The 18,934-nt window shown below is 40.6% G+C and overlaps 1 protein-coding gene across 1 annotated transcript in view; it reads left to right on the forward strand.

Moving 5' to 3' along the window:
• Positions 1-18,934, forward strand: part of LOC124280179 (leucine-rich repeat flightless-interacting protein 2-like) — a 53,750-nt gene that overhangs the window by 30,690 nt on the left and 4,126 nt on the right. The window contains exon 8 of the mRNA XM_046716078.1: positions 17,735-17,784. Within this exon, the coding sequence (XP_046572034.1) occupies positions 17,735-17,784 (50 nt within the window). The remainder of the gene's footprint in view (positions 1-17,734; positions 17,785-18,934) is intronic.

Here is an 18,934-nt window from a genome sequence, read left to right on the forward strand (position 1 = left end):
TACTGGTGCTGATGCTGGTGCTGGTGCTGGTGCTGATGCTGATGCTGATGCTACAAGATCTAAGGATGCTGGAGGATCACATGGAAGTCAAGACTTGGAGGAAAGTGAAATTTCACCTCACAAGAAGGATGTAATGATTGAAACAGAAAAACCAGAAGATGGTGCAGAAGCCAAGGACAGGCAAGAAATTAAACCAGAAGAGGCTGTAATACCAAGAGAAAAGCTCTCTTCAAATGAAGCGGTCAGTGAAACTAAGCAGACAGAAGGCCGTGTCAGTGATACATCTCAGGTTGCTGGGAAGGGAAGTCCTGAACGGAAGAATACTGATGATATACGTGATGATGGCAAGAGAGAAAAAGACAGTAATCTAAACCAGGATTCAGCAAAGCCTGACAACAATGACATTGCAGTTTCTCCTGAAGAAAACACTGAAGATGCAAAGGTTGATGGAAGTGGGCAGAGAATTCATGTGGAGGAAGAAGTTAAGGAACAGGCAGAGAGTAAAGAAAAGGAACCTGAACCTGAACAGAAAGATAATGTTTTGAAAAGATCTGAATATTCTGGCGATTCCGATGATGAAGTCTTCATAAAGGAAGAGTCACCAGCCAAAGTAGAAGAAGAAAAGAAAGATGTGGACAGTCCTATACCTTCAGTGTCTTCTTCGGAAGTTAAAAGTGAGAGTCGAATGAGGAGTGATGGTGAGCTCTCTGAAGATGACTTGCTGAATGATGCCTACAGTTTTGATGACATTGATGAAGTTCTGGAAGATCCGGAAGAGCCGACTGCTTGTGGAGATGGGAGCAAGAATGAAAATGACACAACTCCATCTGAATCTCTTGAAACCGAAGTACAGATTGTCATTGACAAAGCAGAGGACCTGAAAGAGGGTGACCAGTCAGAAGGCAAGGGAGAAACTATTGGTATTCGATCATTTTCAAAAGCCTCCTCCAGTGACTCCATCTCAGTTGGGTCAGGAGACCTTGTCGTGTCTGATGATCCAGGATCCACCAGCAGTGGAGCAGATGGAGTGTCCGTGATATCAGCTCCGCTTAGTCCAAAAGAAGGGAAAAAGGGCAAGAAGTTTGGAAAGTTTTTCAAGAGTATCTTCAAATAAGAGATTGAGCTGGACTTAATCTTACTGGTGCTCTTCCCCTTATCTGTCAGTGCTCAATAACTTGACTTGACGTAATACTTTTCTTAGAAGTCATATTTAACAGCATTTGCTTATAAAGTAATGTGAATATTATGTTGACCTTGATTTCAATTTCTTTGGCATGACTTCACTTTTAAAAAGTTTATGACCATTATGTGGTTAAAGTCCATTTAAGTTTTTAGTCATGGTGATCTTTTGAATAATAAAAAGGTGTTAATGTTTTCTAAGTGAAATTTGTATTGGTAGCTTGAAGCAGGTAGATTTGTTGCACTGGATTGCATTCGTAAGGTTGATTTCAAATTTTGGTGCTCTTAATAGTAGTCTAGTCACTTGTACTGTCTGTAAGGCAGAGTCCCTCTTCTTTGTCGTTCTATATGGGAAACATACTGAATACACACTGGCAGGTTCAGTTGAAAAGGAAAGCCATGTTTGCATGTCAATATTCCTAAGTTCTGGCGATGTTAAACAAAGGAGCATGGATAGTTAGCCATCAGTTTTGCATCCAAATTAGCATAGCAGGTGTGTGGTGATGTTTGTTGTTACTTGTAAAGTTGGGCTTCGATTACCTCTTGTTTGTGAGGTTAACTGAGCTAGCATGTGTTGGGGAGTGTTTCACAGTTTACATTGGGACTGCATGTTGAATGTCTGGTTTCCGCTAATGTTGGACTGTCACTGAAAATATGACTTGTGTTCAACATCTGCCAAACAGCAAATGAGCTTATGTCCTTCAGTCCTGATCATATTGCTACCATTATAAATGGAGTTTCTCTGATTTCGACAAGAGCTGAATTGATACACAGAACACATAAGACAATATGTCTCAATACCTTGTTCTCAATGAACCATAGGTAAAAACGTATGTTATACTTACGGTATTTTTGTGTGTAGCATAGGAACAAAATATGTTTGTTTTTCAAATGTCCGATTCATGTTGGGATGCAATTATGAAATTTACATATCAAATCTGAGGTGATCAATGCTAATTTTTAGACTCATTGGTATGAGGATAATTTATGTCAGAGCCGAAAACATAGCGCTTGCCTGAATGTAGTTCATAGCATTTTCAGTAGACTTTAGTGGTATTTGGACTATTATCAGCTCTGATTACTGGACCGATCAGAACTTATTGGAGTCGTGCTACGAAATAGTGGTGAAAGTCACAGACTAATTATTTTAGTGTGTTTAGAGACAGCTATCAGACAGAGAATTAAGTGTGTCATGTAGAGTATCGAGTTCTACAGAGCTCCAGTAGAGTTAGCGTGAGTCTAATAGTTGATCAGTAAATATGATCTTTAACCAATGGTTAATAAATACAGATGCACAATTTGAAATGGTTTTATTAGGTAATTGTTGTATTGTGCTATTGGATTTATTTTTTTTTAAGTAGCATTTGTATGCAAAATTTGATTTGGTAATGGTGATATATTTTGCATATTTTGTGCCAGTATGCAACTCATGAGGACCGTCTTCGTGTGATGGTTCATGGGTGGATCAGTGGTTAAACTTGTGTAAATGTTGAGGGATCCTTGTCATGATCCAAATGTCGACAGATTTAGAAAGTCCCTATTTTGAAAAGCTATAGGGGCCAACCTCCAAAAACCTCATCTTGTTCTATTCAAACTCTTCTTTACCCTGCTTTGCATGAATCTGTTCAAACTCTGGTGATATTATGTTCGATATCCTTGTATATTTCTTCCAAGGAGCTTCACTGTCTTTCAACAATAGCGCACTAATCACTAGTCATTACTTATGTAAACAATTCACTGTACAGTGTTGTGTCCCCTTGACATATCCCAGGATCTTATGTGCATTAAGTTCTTTGCCCTAATTATGTTTCACCGATACTGTTTTGTATCATCAAAGTGGAAGGTTTTCCACACTGCAATATACACCTTCTTCCCTTCATTAATTGACCTGTTAAGATCCGGGTTAGAATTGATCTTCAGTAACCCATGCTTGTCGTAAGAGGTGGCTGACAGGATCGGGTGGTCAGGCTCACTGACTTGGTTGACACATGTCACTGGATCCCAGTTGCATAGATCAATGCTCATGCTGTTGATCACTGGATTGTCTGGTCCAGATTCAATTATTCATAAACGACCACCATATAGGTGGAATGTTGTTGAGTGCGGCGTAAAACTAAACTCACTCACTCGCCCTTCAGCACAGTGGTACAGTGGGAACACAGATCAGTAGGGCATTATAGTCGGATGATATCCTGTTATTGATGGTTGTTTTTCCCCTTGATGCTCCAAACAGTGTCTAATGATAGTCTTTGTTTCTTTGTGAAACAAGGTCACATCAGTTGGGAAATGTTTCCTCTATGCTTATTGTATACATTGGAATAGAAACTTGTCTAGACTTCTGCTTTGGCAATGCACTATTATATTATATCATGACTGGCATTGAATAACAACAAACATTGGCCATGGTCGCTTATTTTGAACATGAGTATATAGTTATCCAATCCAGCATTCAGTAGTTTACCCAATAGTCCTGCCCTGGTGATGACTGACATCACTATAACTAATAACAAACTGCCATACCGTCTGTTTTATAATCCATCCTGCCATGTTGATGCCTGTGGCATGTTTGTGATGCAATCCTGCCTTTATGTGCTGCCATTTATCAGCTGGACTTCTTAGCCCAACTGTTCTGCTTTGTGATCACCTCCATGGCCTAGTGTGCAGACTATGTACACAGAAAGCCCTTCTGTGGTCTCGTGTATACAGTAACTTCCAGGACAGTGCCTGGTGCATGGTCTAGTTGATGGGGTGTTTGCTCAGAGAGCACATGGTCATTTGTACAGTCCGACAATATATCAAAACAAATTAAATTCTACTTGTTTTCCTTCCTGATGCCCACAAACAAGGCCTGGTTGGCTCCTACTCAGGATACTTTGTCCTAGTGGGGTGTCTGTGTTATTATGCAGCATTGTAGCTCAGTAGCACCGTTTCTGGTGTCCCCCGCCGTGATATTGCTGGAATATTGTCCTAGTGGGGTGTCTGTGTTATTATGCAGCATTGTAGCTCAGTAGCACCGTTTCTGGTGTCCCCCGCCGTGATATTGCTGGAATATTGTCCTAGTGGGGTGTCTGTGTTATTATGCAGCATTGTAGCTCAGTAGCACCGTTTCTGGTGTCCCCCGCCTTGATATTGCTGGAATATTGTCCTAGTGGGGTGTCTGTGTTATTATGCAGCATTGTAGCTCAGTAGCACCGTTTCTGGTGTCCCCCGCCGTGATATTGCTGGAATATTGTCCTAGTGGGGTGTCTGTGTTATTATGCAGCATTGTAGCTCAGTAGCACCGTTTCTGGTGTCCCCAGCCGTGATATTGCTGGAATATTGTCCTAGTGGGGTGTCTGTGTTATTATGCAGCATTGTAGCTCAGTAGCACCGTTTCTGGTGTCCTCCGCCGTGATATTGCTGGAATATTGCTAAAAACGATGTAAAACCATACTCAGTCAGTCAGTCAGTCAGTAAGAAGCACCGTTAGTCTAGCAATACACACACACACACACACACACACACACACACACACACACACACTCTCTCTCTCTCTCTCTCTCACTCTCTCTCTCTCTCTCTCTCTCTCTCTCTCTCTCTCTCTCTCTCTCTCTCTCTCTCTCTCTCTCTCTCTCTCTCTCTCTCTCTCCCCCTCCCTCTCTCATTCCTCCTCTTTCTGTGTTAGTATAACTGCCTGTGCTGTCCTCACATTTGGTCTACATTCCTCTTGATTTTACTGTTTTTAGTTTAATTTGCATAGTTGATAGATGGGGTGCTTTCTGAGAGTAGAGACATATGAAGCAGTAGAGAGGAGGTATTTCAACCAATATAGTAGTAGGACAGTAGTAGTATTGGAGGAGTTTAGTAGTAGTATTTGTGTCAGTCATTTACGGTATTCATCCACTTTTGGATGGTTGGACATGTTTTACTGAATTCCTATCTTGTATTTACTGTTGGTTGCATAATAGTTCTTGTAATTGTTTACATGGCAGTGGTATGTACATATTTAAGTAATAAGTCATGATCAGAATCTGTAGCTTAGTAACCATGGTAACAGCTTAAGACAATCTGGTATTTATCTGCACAGGATAGGTGTGGAGTTTTTGTTGCTGAAGTCCAGATGATGTCACCGGGATCTGGATGTTGGCAAGATTCAGGGGTGTTTTAGCGTGAACATGTAATCTTCATTAGTTTTACAAAAAATGAATTGAATCAATACATCCGTGTCACATTTTTATCAGGTGTACGTGAGTAGGTATTCTGTTACAGCTTGTTAAAGTTGAGAAATCTTTAATCACGTCAAGATAAATGTGATATAGGGGTTACACATGACCTTTTCCTGGGAATTAAAAACGATGACTTTAAGATCAAGTGTATGCTATCTTCATTGTGACTGCGACACTTTTGAGTATTGAGTGTTGTTGACCAAACACAGACACATGATTCTGTCACAAGGGGCAATATTTGTCCGATTCTGACTCTATTTACACGGACCCTTTATGACCAAGCGGTCAGCTGATGATAGGATTGTCTTTCCTGTTTTGCAAAATATTCCTTGACTGAGAACGAGAGCTCCATCCAGTGAAAAGTTCTCAGCTCTTAGTTTATACTATTATTACATATCTCATTCCACATTTGATATTATATATATGAAAATGTATGGCAAACTTGAAATTTAAATCAAAATTAAAATGAAATAAATGTGATAATGATTTTTGTATAAACTGAAAATATCAAAGTCAGCATTTTTGCCAGTCCGGAGACTTTGTTTAAAATAAACCTCTTTTGTAAATATATTGCCATAATTCAGTTTTGAATCTGTACTTTGGTATACATCATTACCTAATCTTTTGAAAAATATATTTTATTAGCTAATTATATTTTATATAATAGATATTTACACCAATTTAGATCTCCATAGTCTTTACATGGCCTAATTAAGCTTCACCATGTTTTGAAAATTTACAAACCATTTAGCATATATATCAAAACATATTTATTCTATGCAGGCGTGATGACTGTGTCATAGCCTGCACTAACATGTTATCAAGCTTGATGCTCTGTTGCTGTGATAGTTCTTATGTATATGCTTCATAATGCTTATATATATACAACAGTAGTTCTGTATTATACTAGTTACTATGGAAACAATACATCATATACCCTGTATATCACTGCACAAATGTATAAGGTGCCTTGGCCCACTAGTTGGCCCACTAGCACAGAGCAGTCCTCTCACCAAGACCATCTGTCCTACCTTAACAGGCTGACAGTTGTCTTAGTGCTAAGACTGCTTTGTGCAAGAGGTCCCAGGGTTTATAATTGCACCATGGATGGGAGCAAAATCATTTTGGATTTTAACTAGGTTTGGGTGTCCGAATGTTTTGTCTTATAAACGTAATCAATTCTGGGCGTGAAGAAACTATGTCCTATTGAGGATTCTTTTTACAAAATATAGCATCGAGCTCCTCAATATATAGGATATTGCGTATAGAAAACATGTAATCGTTGATGAGATCAGTCTTTGGTATTTGGTCATAGTATTATGGTGTAGCTTACATCCCACCAATGAGTTAGGTCCACTGTTTTAGGTGGTTCCCAGCAATTCACTTACATGAAGAAAGTGTTATAAGATTTGATTTGATTTGATTTGATTCAGCGCTGTTTTCTTTTCAATATCAAACCAAATATCGCAACTTTCTTGTTTGATGACTTTTTATATACATTTTCTTTTGGTCATTTATTTCATATTTTGTAATTGCTTTGCTTGAAATCCTTTTTTGTGTGTCTGTTTGTGATAAAAGTTTTATGATGTTGACAGGCTATTGTAGTCAGGGGCCTGTCTTTAACACAGAGCTGTGAAAATATCAACTTAGTAACATGCCAAATCATCCACTGTATCTCCAGGCTCGCAGTTCAGTGACTACATGACTCGAGTCTACAGTAGATTACCTGCCCTTGGTATTCATTACCATTTCACCAAACATTCAGGCATTGAGATAAGGAAAAAAAGAATTGATGAGGTAACTTGCCACTGACAATTGGAATTGTCATGAAGACATCTTTTCTATCAAACAGATGTTCAAGGTTTTTTGCTTTCCTGTTAGTTTTTCTATATTGAATTTCTTGCTGTTGCTGCCATGTTGATACCGTCAACCATTCAGGTTGGTTTGTAACTCACATTCTGATTGGTCATGAAGGTTGAGTAGCGTGGCAAGTTCAGTTGGCTAGAGGAAGTCATGGGCAAGTAATCAGAGATGGCAAGGACTATACGGCTGGATCCAGGTCTTAGTATAGGCTTACCGAAATGTGAGCCCTGGAGATATAGAGGATGTTGATAAATCAATCAAATTATTTAGTGACACATAATCCCAGAATCATCTGGATATATGACATAATCACATTTTGTTTCCTTACTGTAATAATTACATAAAACAGCTAATATCAACACATGAAAATCTCAGTAATGCTTTATATTATCTAATAATATTAGGATTAATAATGCTATATATTTTCCAGTAATATGTACAATAAATGCTATATATTATCAATATAAGCCTGACACATAATCAGCATAAATGTTGTCTTGCCAAGAACTGTATAACACAGTGAGCGGAGCCTCGTTATGTAATAACACAGGCTAAATATTGAAACATTCCATTATGAAAGGGGTCCAGAGCTGTTTGACCATGGTGACATTCCTTGGATAAGTGGACAGTTTTTGAAAAACAGTGTATTGCAATGCTGGAAAACTTGATTCTGTCAGTTTTGAGATACTGTGATTCCAGTTAAATGTTCAAATCCTTAAGCTGTGTGAAAGAACGGTTAAAACTGTTGTAATACTTCAGCAAATGGAAGATTTAAAATGTTAATGTGGACAAATTTGCATTTTTTACCTTCTGCTGTATGCAGGTCACAATCATCATGGTACTATTGTCAAGGGATCTCATACCTTATTCTGTGACGTTTACTGCAGTTTATAGCATTCTTGGAGCCAAATGGTGTATTATGTACGTGGTAGTTTCTTCACTACATGGCTCAAAATTAAAATAACTCAGATCTGTGTCACAGGGATGGAAGTTAAATCAGAAAACAAACAAATCCACAGCATTAATGGTTTGTTGGGGTTTTTTTTGGTTTTTTTGCTAACCCTCTCTGTTGAAGGTAACAAATCTTGCCAGCCTTGTGGGAACGTAGTGTTATAGCCCAAGGTAATTTCTGCTTGTCGCTGGTTTATAGGCTAGCATTTTGTTGTGGCACTGGAGTTATTTCATATTGACTACCACTTTTACCATTAGGTAGATGCATCACTCGGTAGCAGACCCTTTTTGAAGACTGGAGAATGTAAGAATTAGTTTCTGAAGAGGTTCCTTGTGTGTAGTACATCTCCTGCTTGAGTACGGCAGTTATATATGATCATATCAGTTGTCGGATCTTTTTGTCAAATAAGTATTTTATCATTCTTGTCCATATTTATTTTCTGTTTGGGGCGCGCCAGAATATGGCTAAAAGGTAACAATAATCTCTCAGATATTTTGAATCTCCTCTGTTGAAAAAGGTTTTGCGTTTATCAGATAAATCCTCACTTATTATATCAGTTGATAAATCTGAGGAAGATTGTTTTCTTTCCTTCTTTTGTGTGTGTTAATCAGTTGGAAAGCATCAAAGTTGAACTGATTCCCTTGTAGTGTTACAATGTTGATGATGGGGTGTTATGAGATGTTATGTTGTAAGATCACTTTCTGACCACAGGCTTCGTCCAGTTGTATGTTGGTGATGAGATTTTATGTAAGTACTCTAGAGATAGGTGAGGGCGGATGTGTTGCGGAGTGTAGGGGAGTCTGGGGAGACAGCTATGGGTGGGGCTTATGTTTCTTCGGGACATAACTGGAGGATTGGGCACACATTTGGATAGGGTAGGGAACAAATCCATTGCTAAAGGGATGGGAACATAGGTAGGGAGATGTAAATAAAAGGATTTCTAAGGCCTCAGTCTTATGCTAGAACAAACATGTTGACAACAGCCAAACATCGAAGAGTTGTGTAGTACTGAAATTTACTGTGCCCAGCCATGGACCCGTGTAATGTGTCACTTTGTTGATACATTGACCTGAATGTGATAGTCATATGAAAACTAGGTGTGATATATAGCGTATAGGGAAGGTTCATCCTGAATATAAGGCAGATTGTAAGTCCTTGCTTTGTTGTCAGTCCGGAATGTGATCCTCGGTTTAATCAGTTTGCTTGTACGAGCGTTACGTATTTCCTTCTGGGATATGCAGCTAGTTGTTTACACCTTGACCTCGGCCAGCTTGTCTTACCTGAATGAAAGTGTCAGTATCATGAATGTAAGCCCCTCTCCCTGTCTGTTTCCCCGTCATCTGATACCTGTCATACAATGAGATGAGATGTCCTACAATCAGCACAACTGGGATCCCTACAGTTAGGATATGGGTAGAATTATTGTTCAGGATTCTGGAGAATGAATAAGAAAAGAATCCACCAAGTCTGGAATGACTTGGCAATTTGAGGTAGCTTCAGTTCTGTTCTTGGGTCAATTTGGATTTTACTCTGTATCTTGTACGAGAACTTTGTTTCTTGGAATAAATGTTAGTCTAGTACACGATGTGGGAAGCCCATTTCTGGTGTCCTCTTCCATGATGTTGCTTACTCCCTCCAGTAAATGACTCCTTCCTACCTCCAGGAACCTGTTCTACACTCGTAGCCCCAAGATAACTGTAAGCCTATCGTTCAAGCATGTGTATTATCATCCTAGGACTACTATTACTGGGTGGAACAGCATCCTGGTCATCAGTAGACAGCCATACTGTGTGTTTCTCTTTTCCCTGCTGGGGCGGTGGGGTAGCCTAGTGGTTAAAGCATTCGCTCGTCACGCCGAAGAACCGGGTTCGATTCCCTACATGGGCACAATGTGTGAAGCCCATTTCTGGTATCCCCTGCCGTGATATTGCTGGAATATTGCTAAAAGCGGCGTAAAACTAAACTCAGTCAGTCAGTCAGTCTTTTCCTTGCTCCATGACTTGAGGGATCCGACAAACCACAAAACTATAAAAAATATGTTACGGTGTTACCTTTAATTCTTTGAATGAAAATACATCTAAAGTGTAGAAATTGTTCACAATTTTAATTTTGACCGTATAAATCAAAAATGGTTATGAATTTTGAATTTATTAATCTTCCCCAGTCAGAAGGAACTTGTGTTAATGCAGCTTTGCAGACAGTCAAATTTCATAGAATATTTCAAAACTGTTTGATTGAAACATATTTTATTCACAAATGTGAAAGGGAATGGGGACATGTTATCCAACTTAAAATACCCGCTCCTTAAAATACCCCAAACCTGTTTTGTCATCAAAACCCTGATTGCATGCTCAAAAGCAAACTCCATGTAGGGACACAAATTGTTGTGTACATTCATGGTAATTGTCCTATTTTCATGTGTACAAAAACAACAGTTGATGGGAGTTAGTAAAGCACTCACATATTTGTGACACCAGAACAGGGCTTGAACAGTCGTTTAATGTGTGTTCTCTGACTTTGCCAAAGTATGTGAAAAGCTGGAATTCGTAGTTTGAATTTTAATTTCTCATGTTCAAGAGACTACCCCAGACGGTATTGTACTGTCAACAGTTGAGGCTGTGCAGGTGGGAGTAGCTTCAGGAGAGATTGAGAGTTGTCAGGAAAATATCACACTACAGAGTTACCTCCCTTCTTTATATCTGTCTGAAAACAATAAGGGGATAGATTTGGTTGTCATAAAAGAAAGGCTTTTTACGTAACGAGTGATGTTTATTGATAAAGGTGATGGGGTAGATGTATTTTTATTATTGTGAGTGGGAGACTTGGTCTGGACAGTAGGAGATGGGAGATGCTTATGTATTGCAGATGGCCATTCAGTCAAGTCCCATAGTGATGTGGATGTAATCATGTGGTACAGACTGTTTCTGCAAACTACAGGTGGTTGTGTTACTGTGGTGTTCACCGCCCAGTTCACAGCCATTGTGTGAGATACTGACATATATCCCTTGTTACTTGACCCATCTGTCCCCGTTTGTGTTGTAGCCTGGTCCATGTTTGATATCATAGTCACATGGGAGATGATAGACATTGCTATGCAGGACACATGCCTAACAAGGGTGTGGGTCCACAGTGGAGTGTGCTCAAAATTAATGAATTGACCTGACAAATTTAGACATGCAGGAATTAATGGATTTATAGGTCACTGATAGATACTTGATGCATGCATAATTGACATGTTTAATAACACAAGATAATGGCTACATTCCATTGATTTTTTATAATATTTTGTTAAAATTTAATTTTATTTACTCAGTTATAATAAAGAAAAGTGTATTTAGTTCAGTGTTCACTGTGGGTACAATGTGTGAAGCCCATTTCTGGCATCCCCCGCCATGATATTGCTGGAATATTGCTAAAAGCAGTGTCAAACTAAAACTCACTCAATTTTCATTGCCTGCTTCTTTTTTTCTCTTTTTTGCTTTTTTATGCATTATTAATCACTTTTTTACATAGATTATTATTTCGTTAATCAGAGTCTCAGTAAGTAGAAACGTGAAAGTGTATTGTTATATTTGCTGATACTGATGGACAGTAAGGTCCGATGAGGTTCCTATGTTGACAGTTCTCATGATGCTCAATGCTTGCTGTTGTATGAGCTTGATCGAAATGTTTTACAAGGCGAGATTATTATACTTATCTTTAGATATATATCTTGTATCTCTGTTATGGAATCTCTTTGATCCTATTTTGTAACACTGTATTGTTCTGTTTTTCTTGAAATAAAATCACTCTCATGAAGTGAACTTTGTTTTTCATTCCTTCGGCCCACGACAGTGTTTTCCAAAATTCCAAAATTCCGTCTCGTAAACTTTCATAGCAGCATCATGATTACTGGCTTTAATTTGAGGTTATAAAGTTATAAAAGCACAGTTACCATGGTAACAGTTTGTTAATGGACCTGCATGGCTATGTAGTTGAGTGTTGATGATTTGCATGGCATGTCAAAGCATCATGGTTGTACTTGTACATATATTGCTCAAAAGAAGTAGAGGAGCACCTGATTCTCTCATATGACTGTGGGCTTCACACATCGTACCAGGGTCTTCACCGTGACGAACAGACTCTTTAACCACTAGGCTGCCGCACCGCCTCTGTGTAGTGTAGTAAAATAAATTGTCTTCCTATCTAAACACTTTATAAGGCCTTTCAAGATTAACCCATTATTACAGCAGAGGCAAGCTTTTTGCACACACCTGGGCCCCGTTAAACAAAGCTCTCGTAAACCTAAGATCTCGTAACTTTTCTTGTAGCATTCATACTTCCTATGTTACAGGATAGGAAGTACGAATGCTACGAGAAAAGTTACAAGATCTTAGGCTTACGAGAGATTTGTGAAACGGTGCCCAGGCCATTTACAATGGGTCCAAGCCCTTGTTCTGTCCATCTTCATGTTGTGAACTGCTGGTGGTGTGGTCAAAGTGGTCATGTACATTTTTGCTGAGTACAAACTTGTAACCTAGAAATCAGATGATATTTAATCCTCATTCCCCTTCAGTTTTGAAAGAAATACTCAGTAACAAATATCATTTGACTTTCCTCGAGATTATTTATTCAGCAGGTTTGGTGGGAGCATTTTTCACTATGGCAGTCCTGTCTCTTTCTCAAGATGTTATATCAGATGTCCAATAATCAGAAAGCTATAAGAGTTACCTTGGTGATCCACAGTCTGACTCCACACTTCAGTTGCTCTCAGTGAAGTGCAAGGGAAGGGTGGAGTTCTCCTTTAAACAACTGCAGTTCTTTGTGGAAAGTTGCATCTCTTGGCCATGCCAGAAATCTCGGATCATATGTCTGAATCCAGGTTCACACGATTATGTTTCCAGCTTCTCAGCCATGTCCCTGGGTTTCACCCAAGTGGTTAAATTCTGAGACCTGAATCACTTAATCTTTCCTCCTACGTCAGGCAGACATGTAACAGGAAGACAGTTCAAAATAGAGTCGAACCCAACCCCACTCACGCACGCACGCATGCACTCACTCAGTAATACATTTGGATCCTTAGATGTGAACACGTCATGCCTCAGTTATTCCTGCAGTACTGCAACAGAATTATCTACTGATGATAGTAGGACTAGTATGGGACACAGTGGGTGGAACTGATTGTTGCTGGACTTTTCGCTACACGCAGTGTTTTACTAAACTATCACTCTAGATGCCATGCTCCAATGGCTGGATGATGATGATGACAGAGTCAAGCAACTTTCTGAATGTGGATGTTTACCTGCACCAGGAGAGAGGGTGAATAGATTCACATTCCAGTCAGCAATTTTACAACAACTGCAACTTGAGTTACATGTCTGATCCCCATGTCTATCAACATGTCTTTCAGTCTAACAAGATTATTGATGGAAAGAATAAATATCTGAAAAAGAAGTCCCACAAGTTTTGGTCTAGTCACCAGTTAGATCCCAAAGACAAGACATGAGTTGTCATTGTTTTTAAATTTAGAACAGAGGGAGACATTTTATGATGCATACAGATAAGCCAGTCTACCAGCATGGTAAGCGCACACACACAAGAGCAGGACAAGCACACACAGCAACAGACTAAGCACACACTAGCATCACACAAACCAGCAGAGAAAGTACACACCAGCAGAGTAAGTACACACTAACAGGGTACGCACATACACTAGCAAGGTAAGCACACAAACAAGCAAGTTAAGCATTCACACATGAAGGATAAGCACCAACACAAGCAGGGTAAGCAGATCCACACAGTTGGGTAAGCACACAGAAGCAGAGTAAGCAGATCAACTAGCAGGGTAAGCACTCAGAAGCAGGGTAAGGAGATCCATTAATAGGGTAAGCACACAAGCAGGGTAAGCAGATCCACAAATAGGGTAAGCACACAGAAGCAGGGTAAGGAGATCCACTAGCAGGGTAGGCATTCAGAAGCAGGGTAAGGAGATCCACTAGCAGGGAAAGCACACAGAAGCAGGGTAAGGAGATCCACTAATAGGGTAAGCACTCAGAGGCAATGTAAGGCATTAGCAGGGTAAACACACAGAAGCAGGGTAAGGAGATCCATAAGCAGGGTAAGCACTCAGAGGCAATGTAAGGCATTAGCAGGGTAAGCACTCAGAAGCAGGGTAAGCAGATCCACTAGCAGGGTAAGCACACAGAAGCAGTGTAAGCAGATCCACTAGGAGGGTAAGCACTCAGAGGCAATGTAAGGAGATCCATTAGCAGGGTAAGCAATCAGAAGCAGTGTAAAGAGATCCACTAGCAGGGTAAGCACACAGAAGCAGGGTAAGGAGATCCACTAGGAGGGTAAGCACTCAGAAGCAGGGTAAGGGGATCCACTAATAGGGTAAGCACACAGAAGCAGTGTAAGGAGATCCACTAGCAGGTAAGCACTCAGAAGCAGGGTAAGGAGATCCACTAATAGGGTAAGCACACAGAAGCAGGGTAAGCAGATCCACAAGGAAGGTAAGCACACAGGAGCAGTGTAAGGAGATCCACTAATAGGGTAAGCACACAGAAGCAGGGTAAGCAGATCCACAAGGAAGGTAAGCACACAGGAGCAGTGTAAGGAGATCCACTAGGAGGGTAAGCACACAGAAGCAGTGTAAGCAGATCCACTAGGAGGGTAAGCACACAGAAGCAGGGTAAGGATATCCACTAGGGCGGTAAGTACTCAGAAGCAGGGTAAGGAGGTCCACTAATAGGGTTAACACACATAAGCAGGGTAAGGAGATCCGCTAGGAGGTAAGCACACAGAAGCAGGGTAAGCAGATCCACTAGGAGGGTAAGCACACAGAAGCAGTGTAAGGAGATCCACTAGGAGGGTAAGCACTCAGAAGCAGTGTAAGGAGATCCACTAGGAGGGTAAGCACACAGAAGCAGGGTAAGGAGATCCACTAGGGCGGTAAGTACTCAGAAGCAGGGTAAGGAGGTCCACTAATAGGGTAAGCACACATAAGCAGGGCAGGGTAAGGAGATCCACTAGGAGGTAAGCACACAGGAGCAGAAGCAGGGTAAGAAGCAGATCCACTAAGAGGGTAAGCACACACAAGCAGGGTAAGGAGAAGGTAAGCACACAGGAGCAGTCCACTAGGAGGGTAAGCACACAGAAGCAGTGTAAGCAGATCCACTAGGAGGGTAAGCACACAGAAGCAGGGTAAGGAGATCCACTAGGAGGGTAAGCACACAGAAGCAGTGTAAGCTAGATCAACAAGGAGGGTAAGCAGATCCACTAAGAGAAGCAGGGGGGTAAGGAGATCCACTAGGAGGTAAGCACACAGAAGCAGTGTAAGGAGATCCACTAGGAGATCCACTAGGAGGGTAAGCACTCAGAAGCAGTGTAAGGGAAGGTAAGCACACAGAAGCAGGGTAAGATCCACTAGGAGGGTAAGCACACAGAAGCAGGGTGAGGAGATCCACTAGAACTCAGGGTAGAAGGGTAAGGGAGATCACAATAGAAAGCACACAGAAGCAGGGGCTGAGGAGCAGCAGGGTAAGCACACAGAAGCAGGGTAAGCACTCAGAAGCAGTGTAAGGAGATCCACTAGGAAGGTAAGCACACAGAAGCAGTGTAAGCAGATCCACTAGGAGGGTAAGCACTCAGAAGCAGTGTAAGGAGATCCACTAGGGGGTAAGCACTCAGAAGCAGTGTAAGGAGATCCACTAGCTGGGTAATCACTCAGAAGCAGTGTAAGGAGATCCACTAGGAGGGTAAGCACTCAGAAGCAGGGTAAGCAGATCCACTAGGAGGGTAAGCACACAGAAGCAGTGTAAGGAGATCCACTAGGGGGTAATCACTCAGAAGCAGTGTAAGGAGATCCACTAGGAGGGTAAGCACTCAGAAGCAGTGTAAGGAGATCCACTAGGAGGGTAAGCACTCAGAAGCAGTGTAAGGAGATCCACTAGGAGGGTAAGCACTCAGAAGCAGTGTAAGGAGATCCACTAAGAAGCAGTGTAAGGAGATCCACTAGGAGGGTAAGCACTCAGAAGCAGTGTAAGGAGATCCACTAGGAGGGTAAGCACTCAGAAGCAGTGTAAGGAGATCCACTAGGAGGGTAAGCACACATACCAACATGTTCGACAGATCCACTAGAAGGATAAGCACACACCAGCAGGTTCAGCAGATCAACCCAAAGGAGTGACATACAGTCAAACAGCACCACAGTTCATCAGCTTCTCCCTGATAATAAACCATTGGCTCTATCAGTTATGTGACACTGGTGACAAATATATGACTTGCCTTCTGTAATAAACCATCTATGTGTCATTCAGTGTGACACACAACTCAATCATTCACCTACCTCTTTGTGAAAACAGATCTGCTTGCCAGGCTGGCAGTGGCCCACAAGGATGTCTCAGTGACCAGTAGTGGTGGTCCGATTAATTGAAAAACACTTTTTGCATTAACAATATTTTTCACACGGTTGATTAGTCTGTTACATTTCATGAACACTACATGCTCGTTCCAAGTCACAACTGAATTTATTTTGAAGACGACAAGAAATTTATGTTCCTAACATACTAGTCATCCTTTAAAGCTGTGCAATTTGCAAAAATCACCCCAAGGAACTTCATGTATATTCTTTATTTTTTGTGCATAAACAAAAATAACCAGGAAAATTTCGAGATTTTATCCAATTCCCAACACTAGTGACCAGTACAGATGACCATTGTGACATGTATATCACACATCTATGTTTGATAGAGATTCAGTTCATAGTATTACATTGATGCATCCTTGAAATGCTGGGGCGGTGGGGTAGCCTAGTGGTTAAAGCGTAGGCTCATCACACCGAAGACCCGGGTTCGATTCCCCACATTGGCACAATGTGTGAAGCCCATTTCTGGTGTCCCCTGCTGTGATTATGCTGGAATATTGCTAAAAGCGGCGTAAAACGCACTTTCATTGCCTTGAGTGAGTGAGTGAGTGAGTGAGTTTAGTTTTACCCCGCACTCAGCTTCATTGCCTTGATCATCTACATGGCTGGAGCACTCTTGTAGAGAGTTACACTTTGTATGGGGTTGGTGGGGTAGCCTAGTGGATAAAGTGTTCACTCTGAAAACCTGGGTTCGATTCCCCACATGTGTACAATGTGTGAATCACAATGCTGGTGTCCCCTGCTGTGATATTGCTGGAATATTGCAAACTCGGTCAGTCAGTCCTTGAAAGTGTCCCTGTGAAATGTTGAGGGTTATATTTGCCATTACTAAGATGGAATTTAAGTGAGTGAGTAAGTATTGCAGTACTTCAAGCATGCAGTGCATGTGCAGTAATGTGCTTTACCATTGCTGCTGCTGGTTTTGTTCCACGTGAATAAAATAACCAATAGCTGTAGAAAGTAGAGTGTTGGCGAGCAGCATTTCATGTCATATTTGCAGGGGTCATCAGTCTTCAATGCATCAAACATGTCTGAAAATGTGTATCCCAGAATCGTCCAAATTATCACTATCCAGTGTTATTTATTGATCAAGATTCACCACATCACTTAAGAACTTGTTTTCTTTTTCAGATGACAAATTAAAGGCTTTAGCAAAGACGAATAAACAATATAATGACAAGGTGAGTACTTTACATTTGAAATATGACCCGTCAAGATCGGGATCAGCTGGTCAGGCACACTGACTTGGTTGGCACATGTCATCGTGTCCCAATTTCGTAGATTGATACATGCTGTTGATTGCTGGATTGTCTGGTCCAGACTCAATTATTTACAGACCGGCGCCATATAGCTGGAATATTGCTGAGTGAGGCGTTAAACAACAACAAACAAACAAAACCTTCGAAATACAGTAGAACATGGATATAGCGAACACGGATATAGCGTACAAACGGATATAGCGAACAAATTTAAAAGTCCCGTCAATAGTCCTTTATAATATCATTTAAATTATACGCGAATAACGAACTCGTGAGTAGCGAATTAACGGCTATAGTGAACTGATTTACTACCCCCCAAGACCCAATTAACGACGTGATTAGCGAACTCACTCAGTGTCAGCTCAGTGTCAGCTTAGCCACTTAGCGGTATACATCAACCTTGTTGGCGGCGAATCAACATTGTTTGATGGTCTTTAATTAATTAACAAAACAAACATGTCGTGTTTAAAAGCTTGACTGGTATACAGGTCTTCGTTCACTCTCGTCACTATGGCAGGCAAACGTAAAGATATCACTTTTGACACCAAGCTTCAGATAATTCAGGCTGTAGATTCAGGTGTAAAATCTAAGACAAACATCGCTTTCGACTTTGGCATTCCAAAATCAACTCTCAGTTCCATTATTAAGAATCGCGAATCTATTCTTGAAAAATCTGTGTCTACTGATTTTGGCCCCGTCCAGCGAAAAGTTAAGAAACCAAACAGAACTCTTCACTTTAAATCTGAAAAATGTAGTGGGGGAAAAAATTCTGATGGCGGTCAAATGTGAATAACAAACAATGGATATAGCGAACTAAATTTCTTGGTCCCTTGGAGTTCGTTATATCCGTGTTCTACTGTATGTTGAATCTTTAGTGCATAGTGTTTCTGTTTCTAAATCCTATCTGTTAAATTTTATGAACTGGTAAAAAATTGTTTTTATCTTGGTTATGAAAAACGTTTTACTTGAGATGTTCTTTGTAATGAATCCCAATGGTTTGGACCATGGTTAACTTATTGGACCTGCGACAAAGCAGGACAACACACCGTGATGTAACTTACTAACTCACTCA

Source organism: Haliotis rubra, unplaced genomic scaffold (assembly GCF_003918875.1).
Source record: "Haliotis rubra isolate DU_JTF1 unplaced genomic scaffold, ASM391887v1 Scf261, whole genome shotgun sequence".
NCBI lineage: Eukaryota > Metazoa > Mollusca > Gastropoda > Lepetellida > Haliotidae > Haliotis > Haliotis rubra.